General features: G+C 65.5%; 1 protein-coding gene across 4 annotated transcripts in view; it reads left to right on the top strand.

Annotated features, from left to right (window-relative positions):
- ABR (ABR activator of RhoGEF and GTPase) overlaps positions 1-21,820 on the top strand; it is a 40,463-nt gene extending 18,643 nt beyond the window's left edge. For 3 of the 4 annotated variants that reach the window (XM_072881794.1, XM_072881795.1, XM_072881796.1), the window contains 21 exons: positions 1,539-1,643; positions 2,271-2,456; positions 3,289-3,396; positions 4,169-4,229; positions 6,799-6,851; positions 7,016-7,156; positions 7,480-7,601; positions 7,723-7,888; positions 8,024-8,146; positions 8,221-8,296; positions 8,441-8,545; positions 9,053-9,127; positions 9,276-9,373; positions 9,489-9,620; positions 17,650-17,709; positions 17,846-17,955; positions 18,238-18,377; positions 18,903-19,037; positions 19,346-19,451; positions 21,204-21,351; positions 21,539-21,820. In XM_072881794.1, coding sequence (XP_072737895.1) covers positions 1,539-1,643; positions 2,271-2,456; positions 3,289-3,396; positions 4,169-4,229; positions 6,799-6,851; positions 7,016-7,156; positions 7,480-7,601; positions 7,723-7,888; positions 8,024-8,146; positions 8,221-8,296; positions 8,441-8,545; positions 9,053-9,127; positions 9,276-9,373; positions 9,489-9,620; positions 17,650-17,709; positions 17,846-17,955; positions 18,238-18,377; positions 18,903-19,037; positions 19,346-19,451; positions 21,204-21,351; positions 21,539-21,628 — 2,340 coding nt within the window. In that variant the 3' untranslated portion in view covers positions 21,629-21,820. Of the gene's footprint in view, positions 1-1,538; positions 1,644-2,270; positions 2,457-3,288; positions 3,397-4,168; positions 4,230-6,798; positions 6,852-7,015; positions 7,157-7,479; positions 7,602-7,722; positions 7,889-8,023; positions 8,147-8,220; positions 8,297-8,440; positions 8,546-9,052; positions 9,128-9,275; positions 9,374-9,488; positions 9,621-12,835; positions 13,202-17,649; positions 17,710-17,845; positions 17,956-18,237; positions 18,378-18,902; positions 19,038-19,345; positions 19,452-21,203; positions 21,352-21,538 lie in introns of those variants that run through there. The other variant, XM_072881797.1, reaches the window with a different exon arrangement.
- The last annotated feature ends 1,375 nt before the right edge of the window (positions 21,821-23,195 follow it).

The following is a 23,195-nucleotide window of genomic DNA, read 5'->3' on the forward strand; positions in this document are numbered from 1 at the left end:
GCACTCGGCCTTACTCCTGTGGGGAAGCGGTGGCTACGCATGCTGCTGGGGGGGGCTGTGTGGCTTAGCAGAGCCGGCGCCGGATGCTTCGGAAGGGGCTGGACCATGCTCTGCCACTGCCCCGCTGCATGGCCACCGGCAAACCCCCTAAACAGCCCCAAACCCCGGTGCTGGGGGCTAGTCCCGGGGGACCCCTGTGCTGGCAACCCTTCTCTCGCCTGCCCTGCCAGGGGTGCCTGGGGTCTGGCACAGGGCTGGAGGAGGGCTCTGGTCCTGCTCTCCCTGGGGTCTCCTGCACGGGGTGACCCTGCTTTAGGGCTGCTCCTCTGGGTCACGGGGGTCCACCTGACATCGTCCCCGTGGGGCGCTGCAGGCCCCGGGCGCGGACAGGCCCCTTATCTCCCTGGCTCCCACGCAGGGCCCAGGCTGGGGGAAGCAGGAAGAGCCCGTGACTAATCGGTGGCAAAGAGCCCGCGAGCTCCCAGTGCACAAAACTGGCCCCCCGCATACCCCTCTGCCGCGCCAGTCACCATGGCCTGGCTTTAACAGTGCAGCCCGGCGGGGAACCATGGGGTGGACACCCCTGTTGGCGCAGCAGCCCCTGGATGCTGGAGTGGGATGGGGAGATGCTGATCTGTGGCTGTGCCCACCCTGGGGCCATGCACCCCTGGGTGTTTGCAGCTGCCGGGCACAATGGGCAGGGCTGGCAGGGGCAGGCAGCGCAGACAGGAGCGAAACAGGACCAATATACCCCCAAACTGTCCCGAATGGCTCATTGCCCTGAGCAACTGATGGGCCTGTGCCTCTGCTTGGTCCTGGTCTGGGTGGCAAAGCTCAGCTCCTGAGTGATTTTTAGGACAAATAGTGCTGTGGGGGAGGCCAGGGCACACCGGGCATTTGATGCAGTCCAGGGGCTGGGGCATCCATGCCTGGGTGCTGGCAGAGCCTCGATGGGGTTCCCAGAGCCCACCAGCCCAGCTGAGCATTGCCTGACTCCCTGCTGTGAGAGCTGTGCTGCTGGAGCATCAGTGCTGCAGCAGGCACGGGCACGGGCTGAGCCACCGGCGGCTGGAGCCGCAGCAGGGCCCCGCGCAGCCTGGGACCTGCCCCGGTGCCACCGGGCAGTGACTGCTGGGGTGGCACTTTCCTGGGAAAGCCTCAGCTGAGGAAAAGGGCGGTGCTGGATCACGTGGCAGCACCATCCACCATCGGGCATGATTTCACCGGGAGCCTCTGGACTCTGCCCTGGGAGAGTCCTGCCGTGCTGCACGCCGCCCTGGAGCGCTGCCAGTGGCACTGGGCTCCTGGCCAGCCAGGAGCAGAGAGAGGAGCAAAGCCAGCGCAGCGCGTGGCTTCCCAGCTGGCTCCAGCCTGGCTGTGCCGCCCAGCGGGCACGTGCCCGGCCCTTGCCGTGGAGCTTCCCTGACGCTGGTGGGGATACATGCCCACGCAGGGATCCTGGGGATGGGCCAGTGGGATGAGGGGTTTCCTCCTGTGCCGGTTGCTGGCTCAGCCGCGTTCCTTGCTGTGTTGCACAGGGAGAGCGAGATGCTGGCAAAGGCCTGGAGATGCGGAAGTTGGTGCTCTCCGGTTTCCTGGCCAGCGAGGAGATCTACATCAACCAGCTGGAGGCCCTCTTGTTGGTGAGCACAGCCCCCAGGCTCGGCACCCCCTCCAGGGTGGATGGCTGGGTGGGTGGGTGGATGGATGGATGGATGGGGTAATTTCTTCCTGGACAGCCTCCCCCAGGCAGGTCTGGCCTGGGTGCTACCTGGGCAGGAGAAAAGCTGCGGGAGCCATGCCAGAGCCAGCCTTGCTGTGGTCTGACCGCCTCCTTCTCACCTCCCCCCACTGCCATCATGCCTGGCGGGGAGGTATTTATAGCCCCGCTTCCTCTTACAGACTCGCTGGCCCTCGTGGCAGAGATGCTATTGCACAACATGGGGGTCACCGCCACCATGGACGGGGAAGTCTGTGGGGATGCACGAGCTGGGAGCGGCCCCTCGGTCCAGCTGCTGACTGGGTCCTGTCCCAGGCAGCCGTCACTGTCGGCTCAGATCCCCCTTGTCCCCAGCACCCCCGGGCTCCTGCACTAACAACGTTAGCATGGCCACCAAGGAGGTGGCCATTGCTGCCCACGGTGTGGTGGCAGGGCTGCCTGCGGCATTTGGGTCTGGGCTGCCATGAGCCACGGTGTGGGGCTGGAGGAGTCTCAGGGTCGCTTCTCCTCCCAGCCCTCATCTCAAATGCTCTCCTCTCTCCTTTGGCAGCCTATGAAGCCGCTGAAGGCCACAGCCACTACGTCGCAGCCTGTCCTCACCCTCCAGCAGATTGAGACCATTTTCTACAAGATCCAGGACATCTACGAGATCCACAAGGAGTTCTATGACAGCCTGTGCCCGAAGGTGCAGCAGTGGGACAGCAACGTCACCATGGGCCACCTCTTCCAGAAGTTGGTACGCGCCTTCCCTGGGGCTTGCTCCGCTTGGAAGAGGAGGAGGGCTGGGGAGATGGAGCATCATGCTGTGGGGCTCGGCCCCATGGCATGGCTCAGCTCACACCCTGCCACGTGCTCGCCGGTGGCCGTGGGACTTGTTGCATCCCTGCCTGCTGCAGCCGCTGCTGCTTGCCCAAGCCCTCCTATCGCGGGATGGGAGTTAGTGCCGCCTCTGTGCCCCTCGCTGCAGCGGGGATGCCCACAGCTGGTGGGTCCTGGGTGCAACCACAGCGGGATTTTGGCTGGAGGTGTGTGGTGTGGCTTTGCTGCGGGGCTGGCAGGAGCCCGGGTGTGCGGGTGACTCTGGGGAGAGGCAGAGGCTCGCTGCCTTCGCCCCCGGCTGCCTGTGGGCACTGCGGTGGTGGCTCCCCGGGGTCACGCCCCGGGTCCTGCCGCTGCTGCTTCAGACTCGCGATGGGAGCACAGGCTGCGCCCGCAGGTGCTGTGGCTGTGGCCGTGCCGGGGAGGGGAGGAGGAGAGGGCAGGTTAAAAGGCGCTGGGCAGCGGCCGTAGCTTCAGCCTCTGCTGCCCAGGCACCCATTGGCTTTCAGCTGGATTTTGGAGGTTTGTCGGGGCACAGGGCTGGGCTGGAGCCCCACCATCCTGCCCCGGGCGAGGGCTTTCCCTGCGGGGCCAAGCGTGCAGCCCCCCAGCTGGCTGTGGTCTGGCAGAGTGTCCTGCCAGGAGGGGACAGCTCTGGGCAGTGTCCCCTCAGCAGCTGCCTGGCCCCTTGCTCTGTGGGGGGGCTTCAGCGTCCCACCGGGTGCCCGGCTAACCCCCACTCCCTGCAGGCCAGCCAGCTGGGGGTCTACAAGGCCTTTGTGGATAACTACAAAATTGCACTGGAGACCGCAGAGAAGTGCAGCCAGAGCAACTACCAGTTCCAGAAGATCTCGGAGGTAAGCTGGACCGGGGCTGTGCTGGCAGGGAGGGGGCTGCCACGGCTGGGCTCTCCTGGTGCAGGACAGAGAATGCCATCCCCGTGGCCAAGCTGACTGTGTGTGCCCTGCAGAGATGCTCTCCCTGCCCTGGGGACTCTCGGGGACTGTCCCTGGGGTAGGGCCACCAGCTGCTGTGCCAGAGAGTCATGGCCTCTGGGTGTTGCGGGGGATTTCCCCCCATCTTGTGCAAGCTCAGGTCGGGCTCAGCCCTTGCTGCCATCATTTCTGGGATGCCGGGGCAGCCTGCACCCACTCGCCCCATCCAGTGAGTGTGGGTGCCGGGCACCTGTGGCTCATCTCCTGCTGGCTGCATCTTCACGCCTGGCTCCCCTATAAGAAACAGGGACCGCCGTGGCCACAGCCCGGCTCCCCGCTCCCTCCAGCCCCTCCACAGCAGGGCTGTTCAGCTCGGTGGGACCGGCAGTCTCCCCACGCCAGCTGTGGGTGCCCTGCTCCAGGGAGACTCATGGGGCACATGGGGGCTGCCCCGTGGGTCCACCACGTGCCAGCCGTTGCGTGCAGCCAGAGCTGCTCCTGACCAGGCAGCATCCCGTACAGTCCACACCTCCACCCCAGCACCCATGTGTGGCCTCCAGCATGGCCAGGCTGGGGCCGGGGAGAGATATCGGGGTGCAGGAAGGGTGGGGGGCACCCCATGACCTTGAGCAATGACCTTCCCCCCCCACCTCAGCCTCCCGTGGACTGCTCTGATGGGCCTTTCCCTCCCTAGGAGCTGAAGGTGAAGGGCCCCAAGGACTCGAAGGAGAGCCACACGTCCGTCACCATGGAGGGTACGGCAGGCACGGGCGTGGGGAGGGGGACGCAGCCTTTTGTCTGCGCGCGGGACCGGCGCGGATGAATTACTGAGCAGCTCCCGCGAGTGGAGCCCTTTGTGTTCCCGTGTGCGGAGCTGGCGAGGATCGGGGGGAAGGCAGCTCTTTAGGATGCTGGGGGCGTGCAGCAGCCCCCCACCCCCTGCCCACCCCCTCCTCCCCGCCCGCCGGCTGCGCCGAGAGCCGTGCTGAGGGGCCGATGCCGTGCCGCAGCCGGGCTGAGCTGCCGCGGGGTGGCAGAGATGGCTGCGCGGAGACGGGGCTGCCATGGAAATCCTCGTCGTCGTCCGGCTCTGCTGTAACTGCACCTATGGTGAGGTGGGGGGGTGCGGCTCCGAATTTGGGTGCCGGTGGGGAGTGATGCTGCGGGGACACTGGCCCGGGGCTGGCTGTCCTTGCCTGGGGGTGGAGGCTGCGTCGTGCTCTGCAGCCTGAAGTTGGGAGCGTCTTTGTTCCAGGCTCTATTGAATCATCTTGGCTCCGGCACATGCGGCCACGCGCTCGCCTTCCCTGCCGGGCAGGGGCTCATGCCGGTGGCGGGATGGCGAGGGGCTGGGGCGGGTTGGGGGACCCCCTCTGCCTGGGCTGCGCTGCGGGGAGGGCGATGGGGAGGGGTCCCCGTTTGCTTGCCGGAGGCTGTGAGCGTTGTGGGGCTGGAACGCCTGTCTCTCCGCAGCTGGGGAGGAGAGGCACCGGGCATCCCTGCCTGCGGGTGCCTGGCTCCATGCTGCCTGCATGTGGGTCCCGGGCTGGTGGGACCGTGCCGGTGAGGAGCCCAGCGCTCCTCCCTTGTGCCAGGACAGCCCCTCCTGGGGCTCCCCAGTGCTTTACACGTGCCTGTAGCGATGAGGGTCCATCCTCCCCATGGGTCCAGAAGGGTGAAAGGGGGGGACACCCTGCCTGCACCCTCCATCCCACAGCAGGGCTCTCGCCGGCTGCTGCAGGGAGCGGGGCTCCGGTTTTACCCGCTGGCATGGAGTCGTGGGGGATGCAGCGTCCAGTTCGGTGTCCAGCCCCACGTCCTCGCCTCCCGAGCAGAGACCCCCCTGCTCGCCGGGATGGGGGGTCCCTCTCTCAGGACTGGGGGCCATGAGGCAGCACCCTCTGGGGGAAATGGGATGGGAGCCCCCCACAGCTCATAGCGCAGGGTGGGGCAGGCGGCACCTTTCCCTCCTCTCTCCCGGCCCGAAGCCCAGCCCCGCTTGGCCCCAGCAGTTCAGGGAACTGGTCCAAAGCGAAGGGAAAACCCAGAGGCATCGGCCTGGGTGTAAGCAGCCCAGGGAGACGTGTGCGTGGATGGGTGCAGGGAGCAGCACCGTGGATGTGCTCTGTGCCTTCGCCCACCCAAAGAGCCGGGGAGGAGGAGGAGGGTCTGGCTGCTTGGGCTGAAACGTGCCTCTGAAGAGCCTCTGTGCCAGTTTCCCATGGGGAGGGTGCGCAGCAGGAGAAAGGGGGTGTCTGTGCCCCATGTGTGGGGCAGCTCAGCCCCCCTGCCCTGGACGGAGCTGCACATGCAGGAATGGGGGGGCTGCAGGGAGGGGACACGGGGCAGCGGCGTTGGGACGATGCCTCGGCCCCTGGGGTGTCTGCAGGTGGGGGTTTTGCTGCTGACGAGGCAGGCTGGGTTCCTCTTGCACCCAGGGCTGGCCGGGGCAGGGGGATATGGGGTGTCTCATGGGGTTGCAGAGCCCCGCAAGGACAGGCGGGGACGGGACCCACCGCTGAGCCAAAAGAAAACTGAAAAAGCTGCCGGCTGCTGGGGGTGACGAGCAGCTCTTCCGCTCCACAGCCACCGCACGGCAAGCTGGCGGTGTCGGTGCCCGCGCCGCACCCGGGAAGGTCCTTCACCCTGAGGGGGATGCGCTGGCACAGCTGCGGTGGGGACGTCCTGCAGCTGGTGGCAGTCAGGGCAGAGCGGTGTTTGTGATGGCCCCTCCAGCTTTGCCACCCGTGACCTGTGGCAGCAGAGGGGAGGAGGACATGGTGTCTGGGTCAGTGTCCCCATCGTGCCCCATCCCGGGGCAGAGACAGACCTTGCTAGCACGGGGCCGTGGCTGGAGCAGAGCACCATGCAGGAAGCGCCATGCGGCAAGCGCCATGCGGCAGTTGTCCGGGCTTGTCACCCCAGCGGCCACCTCACAGGTGCCCGTGCTGCTGGCGAAACCTCTTGGGTGCAGCCCCGAAATCAGGGTGCACGTTGGGCAGCTGCCAGCGCTGGGCTCTGCCCTTGCTCCGCACGCCAGCCTGGCCGTGGTTTCTCCTGTCCCTGGCGCAGCAGGGCACGGGGCTGTGGCACTGAGCCTTGGCTCACCACCACGCTGGGCGGTAACGTGATGGTCCAGCTGTTGCTGGCTCCATGCAGGACGGACCCCAGATGCTCGCCCAGGCCTCTGTGCAGACCTGGGGGTCTCGGGCCATCTGGTCTCCCCTCCTTGCCCCCGTGGGGTGCGGCACTGGCTCTCGCAGGTTGGAGAGGGGCCGGGGCCCCGGCAGCGGGTGGCTGCTGACACCTCCTCTTTCCCCACAGCGCTGCTGTACAAACCCATTGACCGGGTGACGCGGAGCACCCTCGTCCTGCACGTGAGTGTGATGCCAGTCCCGGGGTGGAGGAGTGGGGGTGGGCTCTGCCCCCGTTGCTCCTGGGGACCCACAGCCGTGGGGAGCACTGCTCGTGGGTCGCTGGGGTGGATGCTGCAGGCAGGGCAGTGCCCTTGGGCCACTCACCCATGACTGTCCCCTTCCAGGACCTCCTCAAGCACACCCCGGCTGACCACCCCGACTACCCGCTGCTCCAGGACGCCCTCCGCATCTCACAGAACTTCCTCTCCAGCATCAATGAGGACATCGATCCCCGGAGGACAGCGGTCACCACCCCCAAGGGGGAGGTGAGGCAGCGGGGAGGGCAGTGCCTGGGCACAGGATGAGGGCTGAGCCCTCTGCCAGCCCCTGGCTGGTGTCTCCACCCTGAGGAGCTCCATGGTGCTTGGCCAGGAGATGGAGGGTTTCCTCTAGACGCAGCTTAGGGCTCTACCTGGTCCTTGCTGCTTGCTGGCACTGAGAGTATGGGACCCAAAATAGCGTCCAGAGGACATGGACCTTCCCATGCCCCTGTTGATTTAGCCATGGAGCAGGACAGGAGCATCTGTCCCCTGTGGTTTGTTGGCCTTTGCTCCCTGCCTGCTCTCACGCCAGCCCTGCTGCCCCGCAGACCCGGCAGCTTGTCAAGGATGGCTTCTTGGTGGAGCTGTCGGAGGGCTCGCGGAAGCTGCGGCACGTCTTCCTCTTCACCGACGTGCTGCTCTGTGCCAAGCTGAAGAAGACGGCGGTGGGGTAAGGAGGGTGCTGGGTGTGGGGGGAATGTGTCACAACCCCCCCCCCCGCTGTCCGGTGGGCAGAGGGATGTGCCAGGAGTGGGGTCAGGCATCACTCAGCGCCTGCTCCCCGGCCGCAGGAAGCACCAGCAGTACGACTGCAAGTGGTACGTGCCCCTGGCCGACCTGGTGTTCCCCTCGCCGGAGGAGTCGGAGCACTGCCCGCAGGTCCACGTCATCCCCGACCACGAGCTGGAGGACATGAAGATGAAGATCTCGGCCATCAAGAGTGAGGTGCAGAAGGAGGTGAGAGGAGGGTGTGGGTGGTCGGGGAGGGCATGAGACCTGCTGCCAGGGTGGGTGCCTTCCTCTGGGGTCAGGGATGGGACATGGCGGGGCCAGGGGCACCTGTGAAAGCTCCTGTCCACTTCCCGCCTGCAGAAAGCCAACAAGGGGCAGAGCCGGGCCATCGAGCGCCTCAAGAAGAAGATGTTTGAGAACGAATTCTGGCTGCTCCTCAACTCGCCCGCCATCCCCTTCCGGATCCACAACCGCAACGGGAAGGTGAGGAGGGTGGGCTGGGGGCCGGGCTCAGCCCTGCCTGCGCCCAGCCTGCCGCATCGCCCTCTCTCTTGCAGAGCTACCTCTTCCTGCTGTCGTCCGACTACGAGAGGTCTGAGTGGAGGGAGGCCATTCAGAAACTGCAGAAAAAGGGTAAGTTTGGAGCTATCAAGGCCCTCTTAGGACTCCTGGCCCCCCCCAGGGACCATGAGGAGGTCCTGCAGGATCACAGCCTGCTTGGTCTCTGGGTTAGCACTGGCTGCATCCTTCTGAAGCTCCTCTCCTGTCCTCTCCCAGACCTCCAGGCCTTCGTCCTGAGCTCAGTGGAGCTGCAGGTGCTCACAGGATCCTGCTTCAAGCTACGCACCGTCCACAACATCCCGGTCACAAGCAATAAGGATGGTGAGTGTCTTCTGGGCTGGTGGGTCCCTCTTTGCCTTGAGATGATGGCGGGGAGGAGCTGTGGGGTCCCTCAGCTGGAGCGGGGTCCCTGCTCTGGGACCCTGGCTGTGCAGGGGGACAGCCACCCACCAGGTGGCACTGCCGGAGCAGAGTCAGGCTCCCACGCAGAGCAATCCTGCCTGCGACATGGGGCTGCTTTTGGGGTCTCTCCAGCACCCCCATGGGCTGGGCAGGACCACGGTGTCCCCAGGGTGAGACCCAGCCAGCCCTACTGGGAACCTCCCTCAGGGCTGTGCAGCAGAGATGATCGGCAGTGGGGGTTATGTGTCCTCTTCCAGACCTTGGGGACAGCCCTCCAAGGGGTTGGGGACTTTGGGGTGTCACCGCAGGCACCTGGTGCTCGCTATGGCAAAGGCTGCCTCTGGGGTGGCCAGCCCCGCACGCTGGCCCCAGGGCGCGGGAGGTGGCAGCTGAGCCCTGACGCAGCCTCTGCTCTCCCCGCCGCAGACGATGAGTCCCCCGGGCTCTACGGGTTCCTGCACGTCATCGTCCACTCCGCCAAGGGCTTCAAGCAGTCTGCCAGTAAGTGTGGGTGCCCACCCTCGCTCAGAGGGGCCGGTGCTGGTGGGGGAGCTGGGGTCCAGCGTGTGGCCCTGCTCTGCCTGTAGCAGTCCCCCGGGAGCCAGTGGGGGAATGTTCCTTGGGCGCTGAGTGGTGTCTGCTCCCCCAGACCTTTACTGCACGCTGGAGGTGGACTCCTTCGGCTACTTCGTCAGCAAAGCCAAGACCAGGGTTTTTCGGGACACCACGGAGCCGCAGTGGAACGAGGTGAGAGGAGGGTGGGATGCAGGGAGGGGACTGTGCTCCCCCCTTTCCCTTCCAGCCCCCGTTTTGAAGCTGCTCTGGGGTGCTGGGGCTGAGCCACCCTCCCTCCACACCCCAGGAGTTTGAGATTGAGCTGGAGGGCTCCCAGTCCTTGCGCATCCTGTGCTACGAGAAGTGCTACGACAAGACCAAGCTCAACAAGGACAACAACGAAATCGTGGACAAGATCATGGGCAAGGGGCAGATCCAGGTACGCGCTGGGGCTTTTGGACATCTTCTCACCCAACGTTGGACCTCTTGGGGCTGGGCGCCTGGGCTGGGAGGGTTGCCCTGGGGTGATGCCTGGGATGGGAGACACCTGGCAGCATGGGCGGACAGCTCTGCTTTTGGGAGCGGGGTACAGGGATTGTGGCTCAGGGTTGAAGGCAGTGAGGTGGGTGGGCATCAGGCACGTGGGTGATGGTCCTGGGGGGCGGCGGCTGCAGGAGAAGGTGGGACAAAGTGAGAGAGGGTGCTGTGGAGGTGGCAAAGCCTGCGGCCACCCCCCAGACGCAGCTGGGATGAAAGCGTTTCCGTTCTGCCATCCTCCATGCCGTGGCCCCGGGGGGCTGTGGGGAGGGGGTCGGCACCGGCCCCAGGGAGGGCTCTGAGCCTGCAGCCCCCCGTCCCTCCCTGCCAGCTGTGGCTGTCCCCCTCTGCCACCATCTGTGCCTCCATCAGCCGCTGTTATGGCAACGGGGGTTACCAGGGCAACGGCTGAGCAGCTTCTGATTGGCGGTTGCCAGGCAGGGAGGATGAAGGCCTGGGCTGCCCTAAGATGCTCCCAGGTGAGCAGGACCTGGAAGATGGCGGGGAGGGGGGCAGGCAGCCCCCAGACCCCGCATGCCCCTAGCACCTGCTTTGGCCAGGCTGCAGGGAAGCCCAGGGCAGCGGGGACAGTTTGGGACGGGGGTGCCCCTGTGTTTTCCTGGTGGGGACCCCCGGTCTGGCTGCCTTCCCCCCCTGTGCTAGGGACAGCATCACACCCGGGATGCAGCTCTCGACCCAAGGCCACTTCAAAAGGGCCGGCACGGCTGCCTGCTCCGTGGGAACGTGGCTGAGGGCAGGTCCCCGGGGAGCGGGGAGCAGCACGGAAATGCTCCTGGGAAGGGGACGCTGTGGGGGGACGGCACTGCAACGGGTGCAGGGTGAGAGATGGGGGCTCGGCTTCGCCAGCAGCTTGTTCGTGCCTGAAATCACCCGTCTGTTGCCCCCTCCCTGGAGGAACCGTGGCATAGGGGTGGCACTGGGCCAAGCGGGAGGACTGGGGCAGGGAAGGGGCTCGCTGCCCCGCAGGGATCAGCCCAGCTGCGCTCTCGGAAATAGCCTGGGTCAACAAACATGAGTCACGCTGGGAGACACAGGGGTCAGGACAGGGACAGCACAGCTCGTCCCTGCCGTGCGAAAGTCGTGGGGGAAGAAAGGGGGAGAGAGGAGGCCCTGGGGCTGCTTATCCCAAGGAGGACCCAGCTGGACGTCGCGGTGTCAGGGTTGGGGCTGTTCTGCCGTCACCCAGAGCCACAGCTCGGCCCCTGCCCCCGGAGTGGAGTGGGTGGCAGGGCAGGGACGGGGCAGCAGGGCTATGGCAGGATGGGCAGTGCTGCTCGTGGGGCTGTGGGTTGTGGCCAAGCCCCAGCGCTGCCCCCTTGCCCTCTGCCCTGAGCTGTTCAGGCAGTGATGCTGCCCTCATCGTCCTTACCCCGGCTGGTCCCAGGGCTCGTTGTGAGCTGCTGCTGGTTCCAGTTAGCAGCAGGAGTGGGAGACACTGGGAGTGCTGGGGTCAGCAGCTCAGCAAATACCCATGGCATTTGTGGGAGGGCTGCCAGGATGGCTGAAGCCCCCACTGCGTGGCCAGCGCTGTGCCCGCTGCCCAGCTCCAATCTGACAGCCCAGGCATGTGGGTTGGCCACGAAAGCAGCTTAGAGGCATCATGGGCTGGCGGGAGCGGGTCAGTGTGTGAGGGGGACACTGCGGCCCCTCCTGAGGCTGCAGGGGTGCCACTGGTGGGACTCATGTCCTGCCAGCCCAGAGGACGTGGCTGGGTCCACGGAGGGGCCGGGGTTGGCACCGGCCTCCTCTCGAGCATCGTGGCAACGAGCCCCGAGTGGTCTGCGGCGTGGCGAGCGTTGGACCCCTACCCTGCACCCCGTCCCTGTGGCTGGTGCAGGGTGGGCACCCTGTGCCGCGTGGGCCTGGCCACACCGCAGGCTGGTCTGTGGGAAGGTGTATCTGGGCATGGGCACTGCTCTGCTGCGGCTCCTGGTTGGCATTAACCCCATTTTGTTGTTGTTACCCTGTTTTGCATGTGGTTTCCAAGGCTGGGATGTGCTGTGGTCAGGTTACAGGTGCCATGGGGGGCTTGTGTCCCCATGGGGGGCTTGTGTCCCCAGCGCTGCAGGGCTCAGCCCTGCTCTGAGCTGTCCCCGTCGCTCCCAGCAGCTGGGCTGCCTCGTGCGGGGCTGTGTCCGGTGGGTGCTGGCAAGGGTGCCCGGTGCTGTGGCAGGCTGGCAGACAGATGCCGGGGGTAGGCAGAGCAGGCTGTGAGTGCTTGTGCCCACATTGCACAGAGGAGAGGCTGGATCTGGCCCCCGTGCCCTGGGGTGGGCAAGGAGACGGGCAGCGGGTGCATGAAGGGGGTATCGGGGTGATGCTGGGGGGACGGGGCAGGACAGAGCAGCCCCTTACGCAGCCCCGTTTGATGCATGGGGGGATGGAGCTGTTGAAGTGGAGCCTGTGTTGTCATGGGCACAGTGCCTGCCGTACCCGCAGGGAATAGCTGCCTGTCTGCCTGTCCCCCTCGCACTGGGCTGGCAGAAGAGGCTCCAGAGGGGGAGATGTGTGGTGTTGGGGCTCCCTGGACCTGCAGGGACCCACAGGGTGACCCATGTGGACTCAGGGGGCTGCTGAGGGCTGGACCTGGGGGCAGTGCAAGTCGTCGTTCCCCCCCCTCCGCACCTCGCCGTGTCCCTGCCTGTCAGGAGAAGCAGCAGGCAGGCAGGGACCCTTCCAGGGCTGGGGCGCAGGGCAGAGCCCTGCCTGCACCCCATCAGAGCCCTGCTGCCCTGCCCCACCACGTCACCCCCTGGCAGTGGGGCTAACAAGGACCAGGGCAGGCTGGGGGGGCGGGCAGGGGGGTCCCCACCTGTCCTTAGGCCTGACAGGAGACCCCAAAAGTCCCGTCCCTGTGTGCCAAGACCAGGAGTGCCAGCCTGGCTCCTCTGACAGCGGCGATGCCTCCTGGGGCCGCGGCTGCCGATGGCGCAGCGAAGCGGATAACGGTGGCGGGGAGGCCGGGCAGCCCCTCCAGCCTTCCCGAGCAGCGGCGGGCGGCAGGGCGAGAGTTAAACGCGTGGGGGCCGCCGGGGGGGGGCTGCCTTTGAGTCACTTCCTCGGAAGGGGAGGGCGGCTTTTGGGGCTGCCGAGCCGCCTCTCTCGCCAGCCTGGCTCACACCCTGAAGATGAGCCCTGCCCGCTCGCCTCCCCGCCGCCCCAGCCGGGCTCCCCTCGCCGGCCCCAGCCACCGCTGACCTCCCGCCCGGAGCAGAAGGGATGCGGGTGCTGTCCTAACCCAGCCCCGGCCGCTCCCCCCGGGCCCTCCTGGCCACCCTCGTCTCGCCTCCCGGAGCCGAAGTGGTCATCGCGATGACAGAGGTGCTGGTGCAGCCGGACGGCAGCCCCGGCCCCGTGGGCGAGCAGCCGGAGCGCGGCGTGGAGGAGCCCGAGGGCAAGCGTCCCCCCAACACGGGTGCCCGTCTCTGGGGCAGGGTGCGCAGCAAGCTGCTCCGGCAGAAGGTGCCTCTCGGGGTGCGTGGGGGGTGACAGCTGGGGGGGACGGTGGCAGGCACCAAGTGGGCTCTGGGATGGCTTTGCCATGTCGCCTGGCTCTGCTGTGTGTGGTGGCTGTGGCTTTTTGGCTGGTGGCTTTGTGGGGTGCAGCGGGCTCTGATATGGGGGGGCCATATTGCTGTGAGGAGAGGGCCGTGGGGTCCGTGTGTGGAGCGGCGAGGCTGCTCGGGTGCTTTGGGAGCTCCTAGAAGCAGTTAGCAGCCTGCACGGTGCTCGTTTCCCTCCTTCCCTCTCCCTCTGTGCGCTGGGGGGCCAGGGGGGCTGAGCTGTTTGTGCTGGGGGGTCCTGCAGATGTGGGGGAGCTCCCCTGCCCAGCCCTGGGGCTCGCCCAGGATGCAGCGATGCTTGCAGGCTGGCTGGGACCACGGCAGCGCAGCACCCGGTGCCTGCGTACCCCCTCTCACCAGGGTGCTGCTTGGTTTGCAGCCCCCCGCCCCGGGTCCATCCAGGCTCCCCTGAGCTCGCAGCTGTGTCGCAGCCCCATCAGCCAGAGCTGCCCATCTTTGTGGGAGGACGGAGGGCAGGGGTGGGCAGCGGAGGTGACAAGGGAGGGGTCTGGCACCGTCGCGGGCTGTCCCAGAGCCCCTACAATCTCATGGGGGGCTCCAGGGCTTTCCCTCCGTGGGGTCCCCCTGCATGGGGAGCTGCTGGCTCGGGGCTTGGCTGTGGCCGCAGGCAGGAGCTGCCTGGGCACGTGGGGGTTCGGTTTGGCAGCAGCGGGGCTGAGGTTTGCTCAGCGGCGGGGCTGCCGGCGCGGCAGCGGGGCTGCCTGTGACGCAGCGGCATTAACCTCGATTCTGTGCCGCCGCCGCTCCCGCAGAGGGGATTAAGGGGCAGCGAGGGCTGTGCGGGGAGGCTGCCCGCCGGCTGTTGCTGGGTCAAAACATGAGGGGGTTTCCTTTCCCAGCCCATGCGTCCCCACTGTGGCCGCCGGCTTCCCTGTCTGCTGCCAACCGGGAGCACTGGGGCTGCAGGGGCAGGATGCGGCCCCGGCGGGTCTGTGCACGGTCCCGGCGTGCCGTGGGTGCCTGCTGCTTCTTGGGTCGCTCTCAGACAGGGCTGTGAATTGCTGCTTTTTTTGGGGCTGTGCTTTGCCACCAGCAGCGTTTGCTGGTGCGGGGGCCGCTCTGCCCCCACGGCGTGGAGCAACTCAGGGACCGCCTGTTCCCTGGGGAGGGAGCTGCTGGCGTGGGGGTCTGGTTGGGGCCATCTCCTGCCCAGTGGAGCCGGGGCAGCTGCGGGAGGCCAGGCCGGGGTGGCCGTGGGTGCTGTGCTGATGGGAAGCGACCCCAGTTGTAGCAGCTCCCCTGGGATCCGGCTCCCCAGCACCGTGGTGGAGATGGCCTCGCCGGCTGAGTCACCAGTTTGCTCCCGATGGCTTCACCCCGGGCTGATGGCTGGGTGACCTCATGGGCGTGAGGCGTGAGGAAGGGACCGTGCCCAGCCTGGCAGCTCCTACCCTACCACAGCATCCTGGTGCTCGGGGCGCTGGAGAGCCACCATGAGGGTTTGGAGCTGTCCCAGCTCCTCACCTGGGAGCCCCGGGGACCCAGCACTGCACGGGTCTGTCTCGGCCGCCACTGCCCGCGCAGGAGCTGTATCCGTGATGCAGGGCTGGAAGGTGCCTTGAGGATAAAATCCCAGGATGTGGCCTCGTTCCCCTTGAGTCCAGTCGCCCCATGCATGGGACAAGCAGCAGGCAGGGGCTGTGGGAGGCAAGCACCAGCAGGACCAGGGGAGTCCTCTGCGACCAGAGCCTCCCCAGGACCCATGAAGCTCTGCAGGGCTGCTGGGATGCTCATCGCCTGCCACGCTGCCGCCTTTCCCTCTGCGACCAGGAGCCTTGGCCTACAAGCAAACACCTTTGGATAATTTGGGAAAATGGGGTGATGGCACATCCCTGTAGCCGGGACCAGGGGGTGTTTCACCTCGCCATGGATGAGTGTGGCACCATGGCGGATGCTGGCCCGGGCATGGATGCTGCGCCGCTGCTGAGAGTCCCCTGAGACACAGGAGGGAGCAGCCCGGAGAGGCGCCGGTGATTCGGCTGAGCTGTTTCCTCGGGCACAGGCTGATGTTTGAAGCCGGCTGAGTGCCGAGCTGCTGAAGAGGAGCCAACGTCTGGGACAGCAGCATGTCACTCGTGCCATCCTTGCACAGCATGGAACAGGGAGGCTGTTCCCCGGGGCTCCCAGGCTGGCAGTTCCCCACCGGCCTGGGATGTCCCCATGCCGTGCTGGAGCAAGGCAGGAGCTTTGGAGGAGAAGGAGGTGGTGGTGGTAGCTGAGATGGGGTGTTTGCCAGCACCGCGTGGGCAGGAGCTGCCTCTGGCACCGTGGGTGGATGCTCCCGTCCGTCCTCCCACGCCTGGAGACGAAGCATTGGCTGCGGCTTTGCTTCCTGCGGGGAGCGGGCAGCGTGGCAGTGCTGCCTGCTGCACAGGGTGCCAGCGGGCAGGGCTGGAGGAGAGCCGGGGCCAGGCCACAGCCCGGTGCCCCTCGGGTGCACGGGGACCTGCCCCAGCTGCAAGGGAGCTTGGGCCGGTGACACCAGCTGAACTAGCCCAAATTCAGGACCGTGCCAGCTGCTGCAGGGAGCTGGATGGGGACAATTCTGCCCAACCAGGGGCAAGCGGCTGCGGGAAGGCAGCATGCTCAGGGTAAGGTCTGCAGCGCTAGCAGGAGCCAACCTGGCTTTTATTAAAGGTTTCTTCAGAGCCCTGCTAAAGCCCTTCCAGATGTGAGCTGCCAGGGCCATCGGAGCCGGGGGGACCCAGGGGACGGGGATGGGGAAGACGTATGTGGTGGTTGCAATTAAACTCACGCTGCAGAGCAGGGAGGCCCACAGCTCCCGACTCGGCCGGGGGGCGAAGGGCTTCGCTGCTGCTGCCTGGGGCTCGTAGGGTTGGATGCTGCCATGAGCGGGACCTGGCTGTGCAGGGAAAAGGGGTGAAAGCCCCATGGGACAGGCGACGTAGGGCTGGTGTTGGCTGCGGTGGGTGCATGGCAGTGCCACGGGGGGATCCAGAGCTGGGGAGGGAACATGGGGGAGTTGGAGTGGCAGGGCTGGGGTTGGTGGCGGTCTGGCTGCAACCGCGTGATCCTGGTGTCCAAACCTGCTGCAGGGCCCCACGGGAGCCCAGGGCAGCTGCAGCCTTCCTCCTCCTCCTCCTCCTCCTGCTCCCGCTCCCCCCCCACTGCCGTTCCCAGCAGCCACAGGACTGGCAGGGCTGGGGCCGGGGCGCTGGGGAGGGCTCCATGTCAGGAGCCATTTCTGGGCCACGCTGAAGACCGTAGCATTTCCCGTGGCACCGCAGCCGCCGAGGAACTGCTCAGGCTCACCATGGCATGGGGCTGGGCGTGCAGTGATGCCATGGTGCTGGGTCTGTGCTGAGAGCCAGGGCAGCTTGAGCCTGTCCTCAGGAGCGTGAGGTCTTGGTGTGCAAGAGGGACACAAGGGACCCCAGGGTCCTCCCCGTCATGACGTGTGGTGGTTTCATGGGCAGCCAGAAGCTGGGGCAGGGGAATGGCAGCTCCATGGCCGGAGCAGTGGCTCTGGACATCTTTGCGCTCGCCCGGAGCATCTCCCGAGCCAGCAGCTGTAGGAAACCCCTGTGTCCTTGAGGAGTGACCCCGCACGCTTGGCGCGAGCCTTGCCTGGCAGCTGCGCGCATGCGGCCCTGGGAGTCCCCGCCAGCCTCTGCCAGCTCCCGCATCCCGTCCCCTTCCCCGAGGGGACGTCAGTGCCGGGCTCTGCCCTGCTGCCCGCCCCGTGCATTACCAGGATCGATGGGGCCGGATCGATACCACCAGCTGCAGACTGAAAAGCCCCAAAAAGCAACTGCACCGCCTCTGCCCAGCCCTGGGGCCCGGCGCCCGCCGTGGCACGTGCCAGGGCCTTGGGAACACCAGCACCTCACCGCAGCGGCCGGGCACCGGGGCAGTGTCACCAAGTCCCCCGCTAGCCCCGAAGCCAGAAATAGCGGAGCCCGTCATTCCCAGGGGTTATAAATAGCCTTGGCTATGGGGAGACGTTGTTTTTCTGCATGGAAAACACTGCCCTAGTTCTGTTTCATCAATCTGCTGCCAGAAATAGTCCTGATTTCTTGGAAGTTTCTTGCTGCTCGGGTGTGGGTTAAAGCGCTGCCTTGCAGGGGCTCAGGGGGGACCGGGTGGGGATGCTGAGCCCATCCAGCTTCAGGGCACGGCCAGAGGGACCCCAGACCTTCCCCTCTCCATCCTCCTGCTGTGGGCAGCACGTTGCCAGGGAGGAGGATGTCCCATGCCTGACACTGTCTGCGGGTCGGGGGCTTCAGGGGCTGCTGGGCTGGGGTGGCAGCAGGGCTGACATGGGGCTGCATCCCTGCGGAGCTCACACACCATCTCTCCCCACAGCTGGACCCACAGGCCGTGCAGACAAAGAACTGGCACATGGACGTGATTGAGATGAATGGGGTAAGCGGGGCCACAAGGACCCACAGCGCCTCGCTTTGATGGCAGCCCCTTCCCCGGGGCTGTGCCGTGCCCTCATGCGATGCGGAGGTGACGGGCCAGGGCTGGGCTGCTGGGACTCACCCCCTGTCTCCCACAGATCAAGGTGGAGTTCTCCATGAAGTTCACGAGCAGAGACATGAGCCTGAAGAGGACCCCATCCAAAAAGCAGACTGGTGTTTTTGGGGTCAAAATCAGCGTCGTGACAAAGTACGTGCAGGGCTGGGAGGACTGATCTGCTCTGGTCCCTGTGGGCTTGGGGCTGGGGGACTCGGGGGACCTGCTCCATCCTTGCAGCATGTCCCCTTGCTCCCACCAACACCGGGAGAGCTCAGCTTTTGCTTTTTGCTGGGGACTTGCTTGTTCCTTCACCAGCTCCATCGCTCCCACCCAGCATGCCCATCCTGCCCCTGGCCCAGGGTTTGCAGGGCTGGGCTGGCCACGGTGGGGTCCCCCAGGAATCTCTGCTCATGCTTCTGCTCTCTGAGCCAGGCGCGAGCGCTCCAAGGTGCCTTACATTGTGCGCCAGTGCATCGAGGAGGTGGAGAAGAGGGGCATCGAAGAGGTCGGAATCTACAGGATCTCTGGCGTCGCCACTGACATCCAGGCATTGAAGGCTGTCTTTGATGCAAGTGAGTGTCCTGGGGGATGGCTGGCCTTGGCGTCACATTCCCCTGGGAGGGTTCACAGGCACCAAGACCCCCCCCAGTCCCCTGCCCTGCAACTTCAGGGTCTGGTTATTGCACTGCATGTGTGCAAAACGCACTGCACGTGTGCCCAGGAAAGGTCTGGGGGTGAGGAGAGTCTGGGGGCGAGGAGGAGGGTGTAGCAGGGAAAGCAAACGCCCAGAGGTCCCAGCCTTGTTTGTGCTTTGGTGCCTCTGAGCTGCTGCCGCGCCTGGCCGGCTCCTGGGAGACACTGACTCAGGGCAACGTTGCAAATGGATTTGCAAATTGTTCCGTGTCCTGTTGCCCGGCCAGGCGGGAAGTGCTCAGCTCTTCCCAGCCCTGGCCTGGCTAAACGGGGCCGTGGACCCGGTGATGCTGTCCCTGCCCTCCGGCTGGCAGCCTGCCCGGATAGCTGGGGTGACGCAGGGGGCTGAGACCCAGAGGGGAAGGAGGCGCAGGAGGAGTCACATGTGGGTGCTCTCTGCACAGATAACAAGGACATCTTGGTCATGCTGAGCGACATGGACATCAATGCCATCGCCGGCACGTTGAAGCTGTACTTCCGCGAGCTGCCCGAGCCCCTCCTCACTGACAGACTCTACCCCGCCTTCATGGAGGGGATCGGTAAGGGCTTGGGGATGGGGAAGGGGTCGGTGCCCAAGCGTGGCTGTTTTGCATTGCCTGCTCCGGGATGGGAGACTCCCGAGGGTCCTTCCCAGCTCAGCCCCCTCGGTCCTGGCTGTCCTTGCCGGCTCCAGGCCAGCTCAGGGCTCGTGGTGCTGCTTCCCGGGGCGCAGGCAGAGCCCTGCGGGGCGGGGCAGGGCCAGCCGCTCGTGCACCGGCTGCAGGGAGACATCCGGCCACGGTGGGTCCCACCGCTGCACAAGATGTCACCAGCCCCTGTCCTGAGCCATCTTCCTCCTTGTCTCCAGCCCTCTCGGATCCTGCTGCCAAGGAGAACTGCATGATGCACCTTCTCCGCTCGCTGCCTGACCCCAACCTCATCACCTTCCTCTTCCTGCTAGAGCACTTGAAAAGGTAATGGCTCGGCTTGGCCCACTGAGCAGGGCAAGCAGCAGCTCCCGGAGGGCTGCCCAGCACAAGTGGGAGGTGCAGGACGGGTCTGTGTTGTCGCTTTGCCATGAGGATGGGATGTGAGCAGAGTTGGAGCTGCTGTCTGCTTCCTGTGGTGCCTGCGTGGCCACAGGCTGATCCCAAACTGGAGGCAGATGGTGCTGTGCTGGTGCAGACCAGGGCTGCGGGCGGCAGACGGGGCCAGGAACGGTGACTCGGTGTTGGGCAGGTGCCAGGGTGCCCCTTTCCTCTTCCAGCCCCTCCAACAGGGTGCAGCCCCAGCTGTGTCCCACTTGCCCCATCTCCCCGGGCTCCGTCACATTCGCCAGGGTCCTGGCCAGGCTGCAGCCTGTTCAGGCTGGGACCCAGCACGCTGTGAGTCCCTTTGGCTGGTATCAGTCTTGGCTTCCCACGGCTCCTCTCTGTGGGCCCTGTAGGATGCTGGAGGCATCCTGGAGCCATTCTGCCCCTCAGAGCAGCCCCCCGTGCCCCAGGGCCACCGGCCACGGTGCCAGCAGGGACTGCGTGGCATGAGGCCGCTCAAGCGGGTCAGCTCTGCAGGGAGCACATGTCCTCTGGCAAGACGCAGCTCTTGGCTGCCGCAGCCGGCGTGCAGCTGGTTGGACAAGCTCTCCACGGGGAGCAGCTGGCCTCGGCGCAGGATGGGGGATCAACTGGGAGCTGTGCAGTGTCCCCCTTAGCGGGAAAACTGAGTGCTGCATCCCTTCCCACCCGTGCAGCACCGGCCCCTGCAAAACAAGGTGCAATAATCCCTGTAACTCGTCTGCAGTGGGTGGCCAAGACCCAGAGACAGCTCTGGGGACATGTCCCAAAGCTGCAGGTGACACCCTGCATCGCTCATCCTGGGGCGAGTGCAGCAATGTGGCTTGCTGGGTTTTATCTTGGCCCAGATGAAGTCCATCCAAACCTGGGGATGGGTGGTTCTGGGGCTCACTGGGGCCCCAAAACCCATGCAGGGCACGGGGCTGTGGGCAGGGCAGCGGTGCAGCACGCAGAGCCTGGCCAGAGCTGGCCACGAGTTTGGGACCGGGGCTCACAGCTCATGTTACTTGCATCATGAAGTGTTTTGTTTTGTTTTGGTTTTTTTTTTTCTCTGGTTTGGCTAAAACCAAACAGAAAAAGTGATTGATGCTGGGGGGTGGAGAAGGAAAAATCCATTTCCATCCTGAGAACCGGGCACAGCCAGTTCCCACATCTGCTCCCCTGGCCAGGGCTCAACCGTGGAGCCTATGCCGGGGAGCACAGCTGCCTCCTAACATGGCAATGTTGTGGCCCTGGTTTCCTCGGTGCAGGCTGGCTGGGGTCCCGCGGGGTTGAGGGGTAGGGAGCCTTGTGGGGGGAGTGGGTGCCGGGAGGCGCGGGCCGGTGCGGTGCTCCCCATACCCTGCCGGGGCTCGGGAAGGGTGGAGGCTCCACAGCACATAAGCAGGCAAGGGCTTGGTCGCTGCCACATCACACCCGGGGCTCCCGGCCAGGCCCGGCGGCTCCGGCGGAGGCCGCGAAGGGGGCAGAGCTCCCTGCCCTGCACCTGGGTTTGCTGGGGGCTTTGAAGGGCAATGAAAAGCTGGAGGTGCCCCACCAGGGCTGGGATCTGGAAGAAGGGAGATCAACACTTGCCCCCCGCATCGCCCCATGGCTGCCCTGCTCCAGAACAGCGTTAGGGGCTCACCCTCCCTCTCTCCCCATGCCCCGCAGGGTAGCTGAAAAGGAACCCATCAACAAAATGTCTCTCCACAACCTGGCCACGGTCTTTGGGCCGACACTGCTGAGACCCTCAGAGGGCGAGAGCAAGGGACACCTCACCCTGGCCTCCGATATCTGGTCCCACGATGTGATGGCCCAGGTAAGAGCCGTGCTGGCAGCGTGGGGCCACAGCCCGCACCAGCACCCCTGGGGCGGGAAGCGGAGGGGTTTACCTGCCTGTCTGGGTAGGTTTGTCCCTCTCTGCTGGATGTGGCTGCACAGGGACAAGCTGGGATGTGGCAGCTCTGCCCCTTTTTGGCCTAACACCCCCCATTTGCCTGCTACAGGTCCAGGTCCTTCTCTACTACCTGCAGCATCCTCCCATTTCCTTCACTGAGCTGAAACGCAACACACTTTACTTCTCCACGGACGTGTAGCCTGCAGGGAGAAGGCACCAGCTGCAAACACTCCCAGCTCCCTGCTAGGGGACACGGACTGGATCGCAGCCCCCCCAGGGAGACCGGCCCGGACCCAGGACGGTGCCGCCTGCAGCTCCTGTACAATCGCCTACCAGTGGCCCGGTCCCACCCCAGGCGCCGTGCCTCTCTGTAAAGTAGTCGTGTCTTATGTCCCTTCTTGTGTTCAAGAATTGTTTTTATGTATATTTGTTCAATGGAAGCGGTAGTGACTGACAAGGGCTGTGGACACAGGCTTCCCCCTTGGCTAGTTTTCTCCTGGACTCCTTTCTGCCTGCTCACTCCTACCAGGCACCCCTCATCTCGCCCAGCTTGAAGCCTGCAGCATCCCACGAGTGCCTGTTTCGCTGCCCAGCTCCCTTGCCCCACACCTGCATGTGCAGCACTGGCTCGCTTCAGAGGCTGGGAGCTCACGGGCTTCCCTCCCCGGTGACGGTGATGACCAGCTCTGCTTTGGCTTGCTGCCTGCGCAAACGTTGGACCTCGTGCCTGGATCCTGCTCTGGCCCGAGCAAACCTGCGACCGTGAGAGCAGAGGAGCAGGGTGCTGCTTCCTCCTCGCCAAGTCTCTTCTGAGTGCTTTCAGGCCAGTCCCCTCTACAGCCCTTATCCTGCGCTTTGCCTGTGTGCGTGTAGCATGGCGGTTACTTCCCTCGCTGTTTCTCGCCTCCGAGTAGCGTTTTGGGGTAACCCATCACACAAGGCTGGAGCGAGAGGTGCTGTGCTGGTCTCGATCCATGGCAGGCTTGAGGGACGGCCAGCCGGGCAGGTCTGCTCCCTCTGCCGTGGGCTGACCCCAGGTCTGTGCTCCAGCACCAACAGGGTCCCACAATTTCCTGAACAAGCCCTGGCAGGGCAGGGAACAGGGTCCCTGCCACTTCTGTACGCCCGTATCTCTGCCGTAGCGAGGCGTGCGCACCACTACCAGTCCAGCACTACTGCAAGGATTGCTGACACTGGCTGCGCCCTGTGGCAGAGCCTGCCGGGGCACCAGCATTCCTGCCGTGGCCACAAGAAGGGGGAGGTTTTTGTTTCCCTCCTTGGCCTTCCCCACTGCCCTGGGCACCAGGCAAATGGCAGCACGTAGCCCTGCCTCGGTGCCAGCCAGGCTGCCGGAGGAGAGTGCTCTGTGCGACAGCTGGCCGGTCACCCAGCCTGGAAACCAGCACAGAGGGACGGGAGGCGGAAAGCCTTTGTGGCCCTCACTACCGGAGGCAGAAGTGCTTTGTTTGCTCTTTCTCACAAAGCAGTTGCTGCTGGGCTAGCCGTGCCCAGCCAGCTCAGGTCCGTTTTAATTAGTGGCTCCAGCTCTTGACCCCAGGCTGATGGCCGGAGTTGTCACGCCATGTCCCAAGGCAGGACGGCCACATGCCTGTCCTTGCTGCCAGGCTATGCTCTGGCCACCCGAGTGCCTGGCTCCCATTATGTCCCCACCCTCCCACACTCACAGGTAGGTGCTGGTACCTGTTGGGACACAAAACCTTTCGCTCTGTGAGCCGAGTCCGTGTTCTCATGGGAAAAGCCCCCTC

Source organism: Ciconia boyciana, chromosome 17 (genome assembly GCF_034638445.1).
Source record: "Ciconia boyciana chromosome 17, ASM3463844v1, whole genome shotgun sequence".
Lineage (NCBI taxonomy): Eukaryota > Metazoa > Chordata > Aves > Ciconiiformes > Ciconiidae > Ciconia > Ciconia boyciana.